General features: G+C 36.9%; 1 protein-coding gene across 10 annotated transcripts in view; it reads right to left on the bottom strand.

Moving 5' to 3' along the window:
- The window catches only part of LCLAT1 (lysocardiolipin acyltransferase 1), a 192,348-nt gene that overhangs the window by 62,298 nt on the left and 109,855 nt on the right, over nucleotides 1-20,195 (bottom strand). For all 10 annotated transcript variants that reach the window (XM_014866451.3, XM_070512350.1, XM_070512343.1 and 7 more), the window contains 2 exons: nucleotides 19,130-19,276; nucleotides 13,246-13,362 (listed from right to left, as the gene is read on the bottom strand). In XM_014866451.3, coding sequence (XP_014721937.1) covers nucleotides 13,246-13,362; nucleotides 19,130-19,276 — 264 coding nt within the window. The remainder of the gene's footprint in view (nucleotides 1-13,245; nucleotides 13,363-19,129; nucleotides 19,277-20,195) is intronic.

Here is a 20,195-nt window from a genome sequence, read left to right on the forward strand (position 1 = left end):
CTACATTTATACAATGCAAAATTAATCCAAAGAATGGAGAGTTTTTGGAGATAAAATCCATCACTTCAAAGAAAGCAGCTGTTAACCTATAGATAAGACAAACAACTCTCAACACGAATTCCTCACGTTTAACATTTAAGAAATTGTGCAGCAACCCCACAGTATCAAAGGCTGGTTGTTTAAAAGTCTCCAAAACCCATGTTCTGTAGATTCTTTTAAAATGTGTTATAAATAATGAGTAATAAGGAATCACAGACAGATTTTTACTTAACAGTACTCAAGTATTTGTTAGAGAGGTATTTTAGTCACCACAAACAGGCATATAACATGAACAATAGAGAACAGCAAAAACAAGAAAAGTACAAAAATGACACCTGCTATCAAAAGATTTAAGACAGCAATTTTTTTCACAGAAAATATTAGAATGAAAAGAATCCAACACTTTGTAGATTACTGTTATTTACTACATTCAAATGAGACTATAACTGGAAATGGTACTTTATAGAACAAAGACTGAGAAATAAATGTAAGTTAGTGGTTGTATTACTTTAATTTCTCTTTCAATTATCAAACCCTATAAAAAAGATGACTAAACTAAAATGAAAAGTATTTACATTAGATTACTAATGATCACAAAATAAACACACTAAAATAGGCATATTGTGTGTACATGCATGCTCTGACAGATTATCCAAGTCAATAATCTTACCAAGCAGGAGATTACTTGGAATTTGCTCCACGTGATCAAATGTAATACTCTTGTGCAGAGGGAAACAAAGCCACTGGGGACACGTATGCTTTCCTCTCCCACGTAACTTTGTCAGGAGAAACCAGGTGAATCAGAAAGTTACTAACATCCTTTCAACAACTTACGCTTCAAGCAGGACAGAGGAGCCAGCTTACGATAACTGCACCAGGACTTGTTTTGCTCAGTCCAGATTCTACGACAAAGTGAGTTTGGGTGCTTTTAGCAATCAGATGCTAAGTATAGGGTTCCTATGTTATAAAATATCTACAACAATATATTCTATAATAATATATAAATATAATACTTTATATCATATATAAAATGTGGAATGAAATGGAGAAAACAATTCTTTCATTTAGAAAGCTGCTTAGACAATTTTCAACATTGACAAGTAAAGAATTTCTCTAGTTTCATGTTCTGGTGCGACTGATTTTTGATCAGAATCTATTTGTAAAAACTGAAGGCGCATAAACTTGGTTTGTATGTGCTCACACACAGGCACACACTCATACACACCAGCAAGGTCAGTAGTGTTTTATTATAGCTTTGCAATACTCAAAAAGAACATAACTTACTTAAAAACAAAATAAGAAAGGTCCTAGCGACTGAAAAAAAATACAGAAAAAATATTTTGAATAAGGAAGAAAATCCCATAAAACTAAAAGAAAGAAGGCACAATTATAAATAATGAAATGGACACATGCCCAAAATAAAGGAGAAACAAGTAAAGCTTTTTTGGACAAACCCAAAAAAGAAATATAATCCACAACGAAATTATATACTATATAAAACCAAAAGGCAGGCATAAGTTCCTGTTAAGATGAATTTCTAGATTTAAGGATCCACAGGGCTTTAGATTCAGGCCAACATCTCGACTTTGGTGAGAATAAATTTTGATTTTCATATGAACAGGAAGCTAAAGTATACTGTTACATACATTTTGCATTTGTACTGAAACTCTTATATTTTGCTTCAAAACGACATTATAAAGCCATAAAGATTTAGTGTAGTGGCCACACAGCGAGGTGACACTGAGGGAACAGCTGCTGGCATGCTCTGCTGTTGTTTCATCTCTCTCACTTTTGTCTTCAGAGGGAAAACTGACAGCATTTTAATGTGTGTAACAATAGTATTTACAGTCAGTGTAGAGTCTACAGAAAGTTATCACTCACAGGCAATTCCACAAACTTTACTTACAAAGCTTCTTCCACAATTCTGAACTTTAAAATAAACATATTTTGTAAGTGTCAGAGTTATCAGCATTTTTCAGCATGTTACTGTTAAGAAAATAATATAAACAGAGGATCAAAACTTAGGCAAAGACAAGCCTTTTGAATGAGTAAAATATAAGATGTATACAATTTTTACTCATCTATGAAAATGATAATCTTCTGACACCAGAATATATAAGAATTTTTTAAATTAATGGTGCCATAAGGCAAGCACTCATTATCTCCCAGACCTACCTTTCACACTAGTAGGCATTTACTATAGCTGGCTGGTGTTAGAGAATTAGTAGATAGTCCCAGGGCAACATTTTTCTCCTACTGAAGTCAAGTGTACAGAGAGGTACAAGGCTGCAATGACTGTCTCTTGGGCACTATCTCAGACTCTGAAACTCACTGAGTAGAAATATTAATAAACCAGGGAAACATTGAAGAACCACAATTTCATACAGATTTTTACATGATCAAATGCCAAGACCTTGTTCATTTAAGTTACAAATAACATGCTGCTGTATGTCTCTTCTAATAGTACAATCTAAAAAAACATGTATCAGCCTTACTTTTATCCTTCAGCAGTTAAAAAAGGAGGAGACTGTCTTAAGAGAGCCTTTATAATCAACCATGCACGTGCCTTACATGGCCCTCTAGCACTGCCATAAATCTCATCTCTGTTGCAATGAAGAGGTCCACTGGTAAAGCCCTAACATCTGCTGAGCGTCTGATGTCTAGACTGAAGGTGGCAGGGGCATTACCAATCAGACACGCATAAAAAAGCATGTGGGGGCATATACGTGTGTGAGATGTTGAAAATAGATCATCTACAAAAACTTGTACGAACCATAAATTTACTGAGTACCTACAATATTCATGACTGCACTAGGGTCTCAGATATAAAAATAAATAAGACACAGTATTTACCCTAAAAGAGTTCACAGTCCAAGGGGGAGAGAGACCAAAAACATCATCGATTATAAAAGAATATGAAAGAAGTGATTATGACAAATGCATAGACTATGATGAGAGTAAGAAGAGGGAACTCCAATAACTTGGAGAGGTCGGGAGATTATTTAAAGTGGAAAAGGCATTTGAACTGTCTTGAAGGACCAAGAGGAGCTACCCAGATGAATGGGAACAATTTTGGAAAAGGAATAGCATGGGAAAATATATTCCATGTGGCTGGAATAAAGAGAAAGTGTGGAGGCACAGCAAGAAACAAGACCAGAAAGGCCACACAGACAGGGACTGAGCAGTGGTCCACTGATGATGTGCAAGGCACCATTTTGTTAAGCCTCACAGAGGATACAAAACACGTAAGTATCAATTGTTTCTGAGGAACACAATGGCCAACCTCATTTCAGAGGTATGGTGGCCTTTAATTCATGTGTGAAATCTCAGTAGGCTCTTCAGCTTCCCTAAGAGAATCCTACTCCCAAGCTCCACCTACTGGTAAAGGCCTAGGCCCTGCACTTAACTCCTGATAGATGCTTTAGGAAGAGTAATCCAACTCAGGGCCAACCAATTTTCACCACATCTCAGTGAGTGAAATACCACTTGCAGAGAATGGTTGGAAGGACATGTAGTCTCTTCATACCTTTATAGTTGAGACACTCTAAACCTATATGTAGCCCAATGTTTTGACCTCTTATGAGACTGTTTTTACCGAACTGCTCTTTCTCTTTCTGCCATTAGCCAACGTGGATGAGCATTCTGAGGCTATGGGGAACATTTAATATAAAGATGCAGTGAGGACACTGGTCACAACAGTGCACAATGTCCTCTGTGAGGAACCATGGGACATCTTTCTCTCAAGTCCTTCAGAAATGGTCATGCTTTTTCTGAGTGTGTTGTTTGCTTTAATCCTATGGATCTTGTCAAGGATACCATTCAGTTTCCCTCTACAGCAGGTGCCAGAAAGCTGAGGGCCAATTATAGACCCATATTTTATAGGAATATAGAGCCTTATAACATAAGTTCTGCATATTAATCTTATAACATATATACTAACTTTATAACATACATTTGTATACTAAATTCACATCCTTATTTTCCCTTTACCTTAATTTCTTCTCCACTGTCGTGATGCTGCTTGTAGCATACATATTTATGTTTGCCACTTTAAATCTTTATGGAAACACAGGGTATAAAATTACATCAACCAATGAGCTGATTGGTTCAAAAAATTTAACGAGTATCTCTTATATGTCAGACTTGTGCTGAAGGCTGAGGATAAAAACTGTCACTGGGACAGACTTGATTCTCATAGTCAGGAAACTGAAAGTTAATAGATGAAACAGACAATAAACAAGTGATAATACAGTAGGCAAAACATTTATATAGGGCAAGTATAGTGGGAAAAGCATTCATATAGGGAACATAGAAGTCTAAGATAGTTGGGAAGGCTTCCTAAATGAACCTTACCAAGCTGTGACCCACGGGCTAGTAGGAGGAGCTATCTATAGTGAAGGCTCAGAGTACTGCCCTCTGGGAAAGGAAAGCCATTCAGCAAGGCTGTGACAACAAAAGGTACAACTGAGGAGTTAAGCGACAGGCCGGAGAGGTAAGCAAGGACCAGGTCATAGAGGGCCCGGTAAATCACGTTAAAGAAAGCAGATTTAACCTTGGAGCACTGTGAAACCCAGAAAGTTTCAGCCGGGAACTGACACAATCAGTGTGCACTGTTACATTTATTGAGTGCTTGCTATTTTCCAGGCACTGTGCTAAGTGCTGTACGTACATGACTGCACTGAATCCTCACAAGAGTCCTATAAAGTCATAGAAATAAGCACTATTATTACTCCTATTTTACAGAGGATTAAATTGAGGCTTACTGACAGAAAGTAATATGACCAGTCACATTACTAATTCTAGTGAAGCCAGGATTCTAACCCAGGTCTTTTGACTCCAGAGCCTGAGCACCTGACTTAGTGTGCTGCCACCTTCCTTTAGAAAAAGGCTTGGCGTTCCAGTACAACGTGAAGAAAGGACTGGTTAAGGCAAGACCAGAACTAGGAAGACCAGCTGAGCAGCTGCATGATAAAACAAAAGGATTAATATGAGAGATATTGAAGAGAGAGAAATCAAAAGACCTTTGTTGGGATTTCACTGTACATGAGAGCAGAGAGCGGGTGAGCCAAGAATGACTTCTGGGTTTGTGGCTTGTGCAATTGAGTCAACAACACACAGTAGTTAAGATAAAGGCTCCTTAGCCAGATTCCTAGCTCTGCCATTTAAAAGTTGGGTGATCCTGGACTACTATTTAACTTCTCTGTACCTCAGTTTCTTCATGCATAAAATGGAGATGATAAAATCTTCTCCAAGAATTAAATAATGAACTAATTCATATGAAACACTCAGAACAGTCCTGGCAGATAAGCACTCAATTTAATCTTAGCCATTATTATCATTATCATCATTACCACCACCACCATTCCGTGGCGTGGGGAAAATAGGAGGAAAAGCAGTTTAGGGGGAAATGACAAGTTCAGTTTTGAACATTGAAGCTGAAGTGCCTGCAGAATCTCCAAGTGGTCGCAGAACCAAAGGTCACATATATGGCGTTGAACCAAGGGATTTTGGACTAAGGATTTAGACTTAGGTATCATAAGCATATGGATGATCATTTAAGCCACCAACCTGAGTGCCATGGCCCAGGGAGAATGTGTGGTTTGAGAGAACAAAGGAACCTAAGAGAGCCTTATGAGGAACACAGACATTCAAGGGACAGATAGGTATGAAGAACCTACAAAAGAGTCTTGAGAAGGCAGAGCAGTAGGAGAAAAAATGAGAAGCCAAGGGGAGAGTGTATTTCAAGAAGAATCAACAGTGCCAAATGGTGCTAAGAGGGGAAATAAGATATAGATGGAAAGGTATTTGTTGGATTTAGAAATAAAATCTTTGCCCTTAATGGTCTGGGTGACATGGTCGTTGCTGTCCTTTTAGGAACCTAAGAGGTAAAATGTATTAAAGTGGTTATTAACATAAGGTCTAATGTGCCAAGTCCTATTAGAGAGGAAAAAGATATTTAGTCCAGATGACTACCAGCTGGGGTAAATGGGAATGGACTCTTAGAAGAAGATCATTAAAGGAAGAATAGCATTTGGACATTAAAGAAAAGAGCAAAGCATTGCTGGTTTTAGCCTGGACAGACATAACCAGAGGCAAAATTCAGAAAGCATAATCCACAGTCAGGAATAGTCATTTCAAATAGGTTGGCTCACAATGAATCAAGGAGGGTTCTGAGTGGTAAAACCTAAAAAGTAGACTGGAACCGTATTACAGAAAGTCTTGACCAAGCAATGCGAATATTAAAATGCCTTTTCTGCCTGGAAAATGCCTAATTATTGTTTAATTTTGCACTCATATGCTGTCTCTTCAGTGTCACTTTAGATAAAGAAAGACTAACTTTTATTTTTCTTTTTGCTGAGCAAGATTAACCCGAGCTAACATCTGTTACCAATCTTCCTCCTTCTTTTTTTTTCACTTGAAGAAGAATAGCCCTGAGCTAACATGTATGCCAATCTACCTCTATTTTGTTTGTGGGTTACCACCACGCATGGCTAATGAGTGGTGTAGGTCTATGCCTGGGATCTGAATCCATGAAGCACCCAGGATCCGAACCTGGGCTGCCAAAGCAGAGCATGTCAAACTTAACCACTACACCATGGGGCTGCCCCTCCAAGACTAACCTTTCTTTATGTCCTCAAGATACTTTCTATTCATATCTCTTATGACACTGCATTATAATTATGTTTCCGAAACCTCACAAAACTCAAGGGAATGGGCTATGTCTTAGTATCTCAGCAAAACAACACATGTGTCAAAGAAAGATTTTCTCAACAAATAAACATATACACAATTACATTAGAGTGGTACTTTATAAAGACTGTTAGCTGCATGCAATATGAATTATCATAGGAGAAACCAGAGGCAGACAAATCAAAAAGCCAGGAAGAGTGAAAAGGATAAGTAATGGGACCCCAAACAATGGGGTCACTATGGAAATGCAGGAAGGTGGGATGTCTCTAAGAGATGCTTGCAAGGCAATATCAATAGAATTTGATGGCCAAATGAAATGGGGCAGAGCATAGGCTTTTTTTTAATCTTATAAAAATATATACCCTTTGATTCAGCAATTAGACTTGGAAATATATCTTAAGGAAATAATTACAAAGATTTATGCATACTTTGCTATTACCTATAAGGGTGGAAAACTGGAAACAATTTTACTTTTGAACAATAGAGGACGAGTTAAATAAATAGTGATCCCTCTATCTAATAGAATACCATGCATACATTAACATATCATACTTCTAAAAATTACTTAACGATAGTGAGAAAATTGCACATTATATAAGTTAAAAAAAAATCTTTACAAAACAAAATGTATGATTTGACCCTAATTTTGTTACATATACAGAGCCCTATGACCTAGGCTAGTTGCTAAAGCAAGTCAGTCTCCTCGCATGTGGTACAGGGCAAACCATCGCCCAGTGCAGTTATGAGGATGAAGTGATCTGTGAAAAAGTAGGCTGGTGGGATTGCTATGTGCCCAAGACCCCACCACCAGACTTGGGAGTCCACAGGTCTAAGCCTGGATCTGAGTATCGGTGTTTTAAAAAGCTCCCTGGGAGTTTCTACTTAATGAGCAGGGTAAACACATGAACAACTCAGTGCCTGGCCCAGGGTAGGTACTTGATAAATGTCAAATAGTTGTTTTTATGTACAGAATACAGGACTGCTATCACTTTTCATTAAGGCTGTCATGACTTTTTTTTTTACTAAACACAATGACAAGATCTATCCTAAATAAGCAGCTCAGATTTTTTGCTATAAGAGAGAGAGAACTAAAATGAACAAAAAAACCCCACAAATGTCATTTTTGGTCTAATGCAGTACCATGGCATTCAAAGATTCAACATGAGAGACTCCAAAGGTCTTTGATGTGGTCATATATAATTCTGCTGAGGCAAATTTCAATCCTGTCTGCTTTATGATGTGTAGGACCAAGTCACTTAGTTGATCCATGTGCTTTCCCACTGACCAGTATCCAAATTTCATTTAGGTTTTGTTGTATTTTATTCATCACTATAAATAGATAAAAGCTTTGTTCTTTGTAAGATGGCTCAAAAGAGAGTCAACTGCTACAAAGATATCTGTAAATTTAGGGAAATGGAAAAGGTCTCAGAAAATATTCTAGCAAATGTCAGAGATCTACTGTACAATTACATTTTTTTAACATAAGGGAAAGCTCTTATCCTATTTCATAAATAGTTTCCAACAATAAAAAGTCACATGAAAAGGCCAGAGTGCACAGCATTTAATGCACCCAATATTTCAATAGTTTGTCTGTCTGCCTTTCTTCCTGGCCTCCTAGAACATGCGGGCTGTTACAAAGGGTCATCAAAATGCAATCCTGGGGTAGGCTCACCAACTAAGATAAATGCAATGTGAGCCACAGAGAGTGGTGGCTCCTGCTGGCCATCTTTAGTCCCCCACTATATACAGCCACTACAGGCAAGAAACAGAGTGGATTATCGGTAGTTAGTCATGCACTAAGCAAAAAGTCCAAGAAATTAAAACGATCTAACAACACTGTTGAAGACTGAGCCATCTATGATTGGTATACTGCTTTTACTTCCTAGGTAAGCAACAACTTTCTTGGAGCAAATGAGAACTACTGCAGAGCAAAATGAGGGAGCCAAACACAGGACTATCAGATACTATGTAAGTAATCTGGGTGTTAAGTCAGCAATTCTCTCTCCCTGAATACAAACTGCAGAGTTTTGATCAGGTGTGCTGATCCAAATTACCTAGTGGGAACTTATTTTTTATTTAGTGGTTAGCCCTGTATCCCCTAGGTTAGCAGAAAGACAGCATCTTTCATTTCTTCATGTTTAGAACTTAGGCATATGAGCAAAATATGGATTGAAATATGGATTATTTTACTTTGAATTAAAAAACATTTTATTTCAAATCCGAATCTTAAATACATCTATATGATGTTTTACAGTCTTAACACAAGTGTTGAATGACTCACTTGAGTGACTTCATCTAGAAATGAACAAACTAAAAACATGACTATCTGGGGGCAGGAATTTCAATAATAATGGCTCCAGACAACCTTCTTAAATATTATTGGTTACTCTACAACACAAGTCTTCAGCTCCATCAGATTGGTTTTGTCTAGTTTACTGCTCAGCTCTACACTGGGCCAAATTCTGTACCCCTTCTTGTACTCTTCCTTTCCTGCCCTCAGCCATCTTCGTTTTTTCTGTCCAGCCAAACGACATAGTTTTGAAGGTCCAAGGGAAATGCAGCTTCTTAAAGAAGCCTTAACTGAGTATTTCAAGTCTACACTCTCTCTCTTTACTGAACACTCCTGTAATTATTTGGCATAATATTTATACATCATATACCATAAAACTCAGCATGTAATTATGTTGTCATATTAGTTTTAGATTTTTCCATGTATATTATATTAACCTTATCTATCCATGAAGATTGTAAACTTCCTGAAGGCAAGGTCATATCTTAAACGAGACATACCCTCAAACAACTATGAAGTGTTTTCTCTCTCACCTCCCACTACTACTTTAATTTCAAGTTGGTTCAAATATGCACACTTGTGCCGCCTAATGGTAAACGTAATTATTACGTGGTTGCAACTCAGTAACTGGCTTACAAAACATTTAACAAAATCAAATAATGATTCAACCAAATCATTATTTGCTTGAAATCAAAGGAGAATAAAGCTATTTATTGTTAAAAATGATGAAGCACCAGAGGTAATGATGGATATAACTAATTTTTGGTGTGAAGAGTTAAAATTTTAAAATTATGTGATAAATTTATTATAGTTGTATAATTAAAAAGACAAACTTTCTCATATAAAAGCCTCTTTTCTCTAAGTTATTGACTTCTTTTAGGGTTAATCTAGTACTGAAAAAACTTATATAATCACATATTGAAAGGTTCTATGGTAAGAAGTACATATGAAATAAATCATCCACGACAGATATCTATCAGTGTAATATATAATGCACTGAGAAGAACATGCTAGGACACTATGCTCGTCTTACTTTTCAGATAAAGGAAAAAATATTTAACTCAGCTAATACTGATGGAGTCTCTATGTGCAGAACACTCCATATCCTCAAGAAGGTTATGAACTAGTAAGAATATAAAGCAAGCAAACAAATGGTGGAAATCAAAGTACTCAGGGTAAACTTTTTGCAATTACTATTACAGGAACAACACACCTGTATAACGTTATACAATGGGTGTTATATTTCCCGATAACTGTGTGTTTTCTAAATGTTCTTAATCTAAACAGAGGCACAGAAACTTCTTTCCTTGTTTTGCATTTTCATTTATTCAGTGCTTCCTGGTAAGACTTTATCCTTAACTTCTTGATGTCCTAAACTTCTCATCTGCCCATTTGTGGTGATTGTGTAATAAATGTCAGCAACAGTGAATTCAGTTATAAGCATGAGTGGTAAAGATGTTACTTTATGGCAATTTGTTTTAATATGTGATCTCCAGGATTCTATTGGAATAATTTATTTATAATGGTCATTTGTTTTGACAGCAAGCTGCTTTTTCACATAATTGATTATCAAAAGCAATCTCAGGGGTCTGAAGAACAAAAAGTTGTGCTGGGCCCTTTCTGAGTCTTAGACTCCTTTTGTAAACGGGTACTCTAGACTAGATGATTTCTAAGATCCTCCTCATCTCTGATCCTTGATCAAACTTTCTTCTCTTTCTGTTCACTTGACACCCTCCCACCACCTGAAAGCAAAGTTGCCTTCAACTCTCTACCTGATGTCTCCCTAGGCTGTGCCTGCTCCCCCGTCATCTCAAGTAGCATCATAACCACCTCCCTTGTGACTACCATCCTTCTGTGATCTGGCCATTTAGCTTCTTTTTTAAAATCTTTTTTTTTTTTGGTAAGGAAGATTAGCCCTGAGCTAACATCTGTTGCCAGTCTCTCTTTTTTTGCTCGAAGAAGACTATCCCTGAGCTAACATCTATGCCAGTCTTCCTCTATTTTTTATGTGGGGCACTGCCACAGCATGGCTTGATGAGTGGTGTGTAGGTCTGTGCCCGGGATCCGAACCTGCAAACCCCAGGTCACCGAAGTGAAGCATGTGAACTTAACCACTGCGCCATTGGGCCAGCCCCTTTAAAATCTTTTTACAAGAAAATCATCCAGCTCACTATTATTAAAAAAGTGCTTTATGATTTGGAGACTTTAACTAAAATCATAACATAAAGATACCAAGTTACAAAAGAAAGAGTATAGGATATTTAGTCAGATGAACCATATTCCAATAACTCTGACAAGCTTCTTCACCTCAATTTCTGCTTCAGTTTTGCCCTACACGTCAAATACTAATAATGATAACTACCAAGCAGGGTTGTTGTGAGGATTAATTGAACTTCTGCATATAAAACACTTGGCATAAAACCTGGTACTTAATAAATGCTCAGTAAATGTTAGCTGCTATTACTATTATCATAATCATATTTCTTATTTTTATTATTATTATAGTATACAGGTCACATTCTACTTTTCAAACAAATGGAATCATCTAACTGTAGTTTTCTAACTTAAGCAAATGGAATCACCTAACTTGTTTCTCTTTTTTACTGATGGAGAGCGGAGGGAAATCAGCTGCCAGTTCTAGCAGGAAAAATGACAGACTGGGGCTGTTGACTAGCACCCTGAGTGATGACTAAGTAATACACATTCCCAGAAGTTATAAATCAATTTGCTACTAAAGTATTTTCCAGACTTCAGAACAAAGAACTCTATAGATAACATCCTTATCCACTATAAAATAATCTCTCACTTATCCTGCCTACATTTAGGAAGATCTTTATTAGCAAAAGAGGTGTTCCAACAGCACACTGTGTTAACAGAGAAACCCAGTAGATCAATGTGTCCCATGATGTCAGAAATACCTTTAAAGAAATCATTAAATACTATAAACTATCAGATTATGTGAGGAAACAAAAACATATTGTTGAATGAGAAGGCTGAGTCTAAGTTGGATGCCACAGTAAGTGGAACCATGTTTTAAAAAAATCACTGCTGTAACGTCTCAGTGCCTCCCTGTCCCACTCCACAGGCAGGAAGAACTGCACTCTCTCTCAGCTTCAAGGGGTAGATGGACACTCAGTGTTCATACACAATATAACCATCATGCCCACAAGTCTATTTCATATTAGTTATAACCACAGAATTTCAAAAGCAAGCAAAACTAACAGGGACAACATTTTCGGTTTACTATACCAACGTGATTTTGAACTGACTACACAGTTCTTTAAAACCAAGGGTACTCAGTTGTAAAGATGCTTCATCTTGGCAGAGTTCAGTAACTGAGGTTATACTTTGTATCTTAAAGCACATTAAACCCTGAAGGAACAACAGTAATGCCATTTGGGAAAGAAGGAAAAACTTCATACCTTTTCTTACATAATGGTTCAAGACCTTTCATGGTAGGCACAAGCAGTTTTAGGACAATGTAGCAATTACCAGATAATCTGTCACAGATGTCACCATTATACAATAGGTTTGGTAGAAATCAGAGTGGAGAGCAGAAACATGCAAACAAGATTTTTCTTCTGCTAGGTGACTCTGAGCTTTGAATTGTTCTAAATGGGTGTGATATTGTCAACGGAATCACCACATCCCCACATGCCCTTCAAGAGACACAGCTCTAGAGGAAGTATGAGGTAGTAAGTAGTATGAGCTACAAACTAGGAAGCAGAAGAATGAGGTTCTACCCTTGACCTACAGAAATTTACTACCCGCCCTGGATGCCAGTTTTATTTAACTATAAAATGGAGGTAGAGTACTTGCCTTCCTACCAACCAGAATCATTTGTTGGAGTGAGTGGAATAATGAATGTAAAAATATTTTTTAAGCTATAAAGAACTATAGTATAAGTGACGATACTTTCAAGATAATTTTTCTACTTTGCCAAACATTTAAAAATGGTATGATAATCTAATTGTATGTATCATCTGCTGTCTATTCCAAAAGAGGGGAAAAAACATTTTGTGTTTTTCCAAAGATATCTTTTATATTTCTAGGGAATACATAACAAAACAGTTTACTACATGGGGTCAAACAAGCATAAAAATACAGTATCTCATTTCTTGAGATAAAATATGAAAAAGTGCTTTGTAAATTCTAAAGAGCTATATACAAAGTTTAGCAATTTTTGCCACTTACATAAAAAAGTACACTTTGAGACGGGTGCTTACCTTCTCTTAGACGGTCTACTACAAAAGTAAAGCCTGTAGTTCTTGGATGTAAGACATATTCATATTTCTTAAGTCCATTTTTTTCAGCAAAATCATTACTTCGAGCCTTGCTGTTTTCTAAACAAAAGAACAGACCATTAGAAGCCATAAAATAAAGGAAGATGCATGAGGTAAGAAAATAGCACAGCATTTCTCTCATAAAAATGGCACTTAATTTTTCTGTAATTACTGAATACAGCATACTAAGTCAAATGAAAAGATATAAACACTTTAGTCAGTCCCTAACAAAGATCCTAGAGATGTCTAGTTATTAGGATTTTGAAAACTTTGTAAGATATTGACAGACTTTTTATAACAGTTTCCTGAAATTCATATTCAAATTTTTAGAATTCTTTAAGATGTTTCATAAAATTTTCAATATACAACGAAAACTGAAATACGAACAAAATACTAATAAACTAAAATTTTCATAAAATAGTCCTTACATAGTAAAAACTGAAATACTAAAATATAAGATGCTAAAAAAATAAAACTAAAATACTAGTAAAACATAAGGATCTAGACATCCAAAAGAAATAACTAGCAATTTGCCAAATATATCAGATCTACATTTTTTTTAACCCAATAATTTAGGGCTTCAATGCAAAGCGAAGTATCTGCGCTGCTCAGGCACAGAGCATGCTAATGTCACTAACCAAAACCACTCCACAACAGACAGGCACATGATTAGCACATCATGTACAAACATCTGAACATGGTTTGGCTGAATAGTTACAGAGACAAGTATATGTTCCAATTGTTGGCAAAAACTTCTTTTTCCATTCCATGAGGTAACTTTATAAGTTCCAAGAAGAACCAAACCCATTAATCAGCAAATATATTTGGAGAAAGTAAAGTGTTCAGAAATCTGGCCTCAACTGCTGGAGGAGATCATGAAAACTACCTTCTGATGACAGCAGATGTTAGAACCTGCAATCCTCAGCTGCACCCTGAAATTCACAGACTATTCCAAGTCACAAGAAAAAAACTATATATATAAACACAACTTTTCTAGGAATAAGTTTAAGAGCACGGGGTCCTCAAAACCTCCAAAAATCACAGATGGATTTCACAACACTAAAATATTCAAAGAACATGCCTATAAAAGGTGTTACAGGGACCAGCCCAGGGGCAGTTTGCAGGTACAGACCCCGGGCGTGGACCTACACCACTCATCAAGCCATGCTGTGGCAGCATCCCACATACAAAATAGAGGAAGACTGGCACAGATGTTACCATCTTCCTCAAGCAAAAAGAGGAAGATTGGCAAGAGATGTTAGCTCAGGGCCAATCTTCCTCTCACACACACAAAAAAGTGTTATATTACTTTATAATTGAGGAATTGGGTCAAAGAACTAAATACCTACAGATCCCCAGCAAGTCGAAAGTAAAGGCTCTAAACATGAAAAGCAATCAGCTCCTCTCAGTCACTTGAGGAGAACATCGTAGGCATGAGACTACAAAGAGATATTTTATAGACAGCTGGCAGGCCCTTACATGGAACGAGGACTCCCAAGGACACTATAAAGATGAGTAGTGAACTACTTTTCAGTTTGCCACAGACGTTGTGGATCTGAAGACAAAATTGAACTCTGTGGTAGAATGTGAATACAAGTATAAGTAGTTCTAAACGTACAGTCACGATGTCGGCAGGTGAACTAATCAGAGACACAAAGAGATTAGAGATGCAGATTTTCCTTCCATGCCTACTTCATCTATCCAGCTGGCTCTGCGATTATTAGTAAGAGCACTAGCCTCCCGCTTTATGACTACAGCCTCCTGTCTGTCAGCTCCCTCCCCATAACCCTGCAATGCCAGTGCTCCTTCCACTCCAGGGAGACTCCTGGCCACTCGCTGTTCTCAAACCAGCCAGGCATGTGCCCACTGCAGGGTCTGTGCAGTTGCTCTTCCCTCGCCCCAGAAGGCCTTTTACTCAGGTATCCGCACAGTTTTCTGCTTTGTTCACTTCGTCTCTACTCAAATAGACACTTACAGGGCTTTCTCTAACCACCTTCTATAAAATAGCACCCTATGCCCCCATCTTCTATTACTCTCTCTCTCTCCTTATCTTGCTTTATTTTTCTGCGCATTTATGAATACTTGACATTTTTATTAACTTCTTAGTGTTATCTGTTTTTCCTCATAGAAAGTAAGCTTCATGAAAGCAGGGACTTTGTTTTGTATATAAAGCTCCAGGCACTCATGTATATATTAAATATATTAAACATACAAGGGTGTTTAATTGCATGTAATACTATAATTGTTAAAACCTAGAAAAGCTTTCCTTTCCAAATAGGGAAACAGAACTCAAAATTATAGTACAGTCACGTGCTGCTTACCGATGGGGATACGTTCTGAGAAATGCATCAGGCTACGAGATTTGTCACTGTGCCGACATCAGAGTGTACTTATGCAAACCTGGATGGGACAGCCTACTACACATCTAGGCTGTATGATACTAATCTTATGGGACCACCATCATATATGCAGCCCATTGTTGACCAAAACATCATTATGTGGTGCGTGACTATATACCAACTGAGATGGTTAATTCTATGTGTCAAATTGGTTAGGCCATGGTACCCAGATATTTGGTCAAACATTATTCTAGATGTTTCTATGAAGGTATTTTTTTTGATGAGATTAATATTTCTATCAGTAGACTTTGAGTAAAGAAGATTATCCTCCATAATGTTGGTGGGCCTTACCCAATCAGTTGAAGGCCTTAAAGAAAAAGACTAACCTCCTCAAGCAAGAAAGAATTCTGCCAGCAGACTGCCTTTGGACTTAAACTCCAACTCTTCCCTGGGTCTCCAGCCTGCTGACTTACCCTGCAGATTTCCGACTTGCCAAGCTTCCACAATCATGAGCCAATTCCTTAAAATAAATCAATCTCTCTACACACACACACACACATATATACACACGTACACACATCCTGTTGGTTCTGTTTTTCTGGACAATCCCAACTAATAAATATAATATAAAACTACCCAACCTTTAAAACACACATTTTCAAAGAATAAATAACAATGTGAGAGATCACAGTATAACATTAAGTACAAACAAAAGTATAAATCCAATTTCCCAACTTTGTTTAAAGTTATATTTATGTGTATATATACATATGTATGCCTATGTGTGTGTATGTGTGTGACCAAATGACTCAAAAGCAATGGACCAAAATTAGAATAGTGTTTATTGAGGGGCAATAGAATTGTAGTAATTTTTGTGATTTCTTCTATGTTTCTAAAATCCCCCAAATTAACATACATTACTTCCATAAGCAAGAAAAAAGTTATAACCAATGCTAATACATGAAGATAGAGGATATGTAAAGTTACATTTTAAATGCACTAATTTGAAAATGTACAGGCAAGTGGGATTCAGAACTTAAAGAACATTGTAAAACATTGTCTTTGGGCTTAAAAACCCAAGTTTAAAGTTAACTATGGTAATAACTAAAAACATCTTTGAATTAACAGATACTTTTTCAAAATTGAAAGTATTTTGCTAGCCTTTTAAAAAAAATCATTTATCCCAACTCAAAGCTATCTGTATAATACTGTTAAAAAAAACAAAAAACTTTTTAAAGCTTCAGGATCAGCCTGTTTTCTCTATGTGCCAAATAGTCTGGCTTTTGCAAGTTGGCCTTAAAATGTAAATATCATCTTAACTTAAAAATTAGGCAACTCCAGGGGCCAGCCCCGGGGCCCTAGTGGTTAAGTTCAATGCGCTCTGCTTCGGGGGCCCAGGTCAGTTCCCGGATGCAGACCTACACTGCTCTGTTGATGGCCATGCTCTGCTGGCAACCCACATACTAAAAAACAGAGGAAGATTGGCATGGATGTTAGCTCAGGGCAAATTTCCTCAGCAAAAAAAAATGCAACTACATCATATAATGGTGAGTACTCTGGACCATGAAAATATGCAACTAAATATTAAGTTCATCACCTTAAAAAGACACTTGAGAAAAAATATAGACTGAAAAAACTTTTAAATTATACTTTATAGGTTCTAGAGGTCTAATGTATGAACATTTTAACACTAATGTACCAAAGCAGAGCAATCCATGAGTTTTCTCCATTAGCTTTTAATTACTAAATGACTTCCAATGCCGCCTTTCGTTAGTGTACATTTTGGCATTCACAAATATAAATCAATCATTTCAGTAAATGACTTTCTCTACTTTAATACAGCTGATAATGAGGGATTAAATTAAATTAATTCCCTCATTCCTTACTTTAATACAGCTGATATTTCAATACCAAAATTTAAGTATTATACATTCTAAGTATTAGAAAGTTTAAATATGGCTGGCTGTCCATTATAATTTCCTAACGATAGTTTAGCTCTGGGAATCAATCAACTTATAACTTACAATGATACATTTTCAAGATTAAACCATATGCAGGCAATAGTATCCTCAGTAGTATCCTCTTTGATCCAACTACTTTTAGCATTTTAACTATAAAAATCAAACATATACAGTAGGCAAATATTTTAGTATATGATATTAGTAGATAAAAATTGCCACAGTTCATTTAGCTCAGTCCCATCTGCAACAGGTAAGTCAAAGATCTCTTCCTTGGTATCAATGGTAAATGTACGCCCAAATACCTTAATTTCCCCTATTAACATACAGCTTAGTTACCCACTCACTTACTTAAATACTTGAGCTATTTGTATTTTTCATCCTAACTCTCTTGTTGGGCACTGGGTTCCATAAATGACTAAATGCACAGAGTGGGCTAGTGTGTTCATTTACACGTTCTCCTCTCTTAAGCTCTAAGGTTGTCCTTCTGAGTGGTAGTTCTTGTCTCCAGCTGTACTGAGGGTTTGGAAGACAAGCGCACGTTCCATCTCTCCATATTATGTGGGACTTTTAGATTCAGTTCTATGCTGCTTCAGTCTGTCTTCCCTCACACAGCAGACCTTCATCCACTGCATCCTTCTCAAATTCTGCAGTCTCTTTTTGAAGTAACCAGGGTTATTAAAAGTTTTTAAATTTTGCTCTTTTGAGTCGAAGGATTCTACAGAACTGCTTTCTGTCCGAGCCTTCCCTGCCCCACCCCTGCCAACATTCATCCAGAGCAGTTCTCCTGCTGTCTTAAATCCTAGACTGCAACAGAAGACCTCAGCTGCAAAAACGACCTGTGGTTTAAAACAATGTGAAAACCACTGATTTAGTAAGGATGAAAGACTGTACTTTGTTTTTAATCTTTCAAAGAATTCCTTGAAATCCACTGGCATTCTTGGCCTATGTAGTTTGATATCTGGGAAGGCAGAAAACATGTCCTCCTGTGTCCTCTCCACAACTCAATGACGCCTGAATTTTCTTGAGGAAAGGACAAAGCCTTTCCTGCTTACATGAGAGATAAGGCTTTAAAATACCAAGAGAAAGGTAACATATTAACTTAAATCAACGATAAATAAATTTGGTTACTATCAGATGCTTTTCTTATAACAAAAAACTTGAGAAAGGCTCTAATGGGTAAATATGTACCTTGGAAGAGGAGACAGAATATATAGAACAGAAAGGGGATTTTACAACTAGGCTTATATAAAAGTAAAAGGCTGATATTTAAAATACATACTAAGACTTAAAAGATAAAGCTGCAGGATGGCAAGTATGAATAATAATGACCTCTTGGGGTTGCCCATCATAAATTCTAGGGGCTAGAAACCAGTAGTTCTGGGTTCCAACGTGCTGTTGATTAATGAGTGACCTTAGGAGTGGGCCACTAATCAGTTACTTCATCTGAGGAATAACAAGCTAAGACTAGATGACTTCTAAGTTCCTTCATGTTTTAAAATTCTGTGCTCCAAACCCAGGCTACCTTACCTGTGAGATCGGTCCCTTCTGGGAATATGAGGAGTTGAAGTGGTTCACGGATATCACAAAAATAATCAATCATGTTTTCAAAATGGCTCTTGTCATCCTTCCATTTCCTATGAATGAAGATATAAGCAGCAGCCTGCATGGCCCAACCTAGAATCAATTTAACAAGTATTTATAAAAAATTTTATTGCCAATATCCATATATTATTGAACATAATATTTCAGTTTTTGGGTTTTACTACAAATTGTTTACTATCATAATACACATCTCATTATATACCTTAAATTCAGCACTGATCTTGGGTTAAATAACACATACACCAGAGAATATTCTTAAAAGCTTGCTAAAATCTAGGGTTTGCAAAATTCTCAAAACTTCTTTTCAAGCCAAACCTAGGCATTAAAATATCAAGGGAAAAAAACTTCCCTAATATTTATCAGTAACTCATGTGAGATTTTAAAGATCCTAACTAAATACACATTTTAGCCAAGCTACTTACTACAGATATAAGACTACATGCTTGTTATCAGGCTTACAAAGCAGTAAGCAAAGGATTGTTCTCAAGTCATCTATACAAGCATTCTCTTTAATACTTTCCCTTCTGTACTGCTCAATCTCTAAATTCAACTGCTGTTTTCAATGTTAGCCACTTCTTTAGATTTTATTTAAAAGGGAAAACATGCACTGGCTATTAAACACGTTAATCAGAGTATATACTAATCACACTCTCTTTCTCTAGGGCAAATCCAGCCTTGCTACTGAAGAGGGAGCCCTAGATGAGCCATGTTTCACACAACCTGCCATCTCTCCCTGGCCGGAAATGACAAGAACTTCTGTGGCAGATACTGACTTAAGGCAGCCAATCCATAGTCTGTTCAATAGTTATGAAGCATGAAAAGCTTGGCCCAAACACAGTAACTATCTTGGCCAACCAACTGTCCTCTCTCAGAAGTTTTACCTGGGACCAAGAAGAAAACAAATCGTTAGTATAAAAGCAAATGGACGGACAAAAAAGCAGGTAACAGAGACAGTGACAGCTGAGGTAAGGTAAAGACGGCATACTGTAGT

The sequence above is a fragment of the Equus asinus genome, chromosome 6 (genome assembly GCF_041296235.1).
Source record: "Equus asinus isolate D_3611 breed Donkey chromosome 6, EquAss-T2T_v2, whole genome shotgun sequence".
NCBI lineage: Eukaryota > Metazoa > Chordata > Mammalia > Perissodactyla > Equidae > Equus > Equus asinus.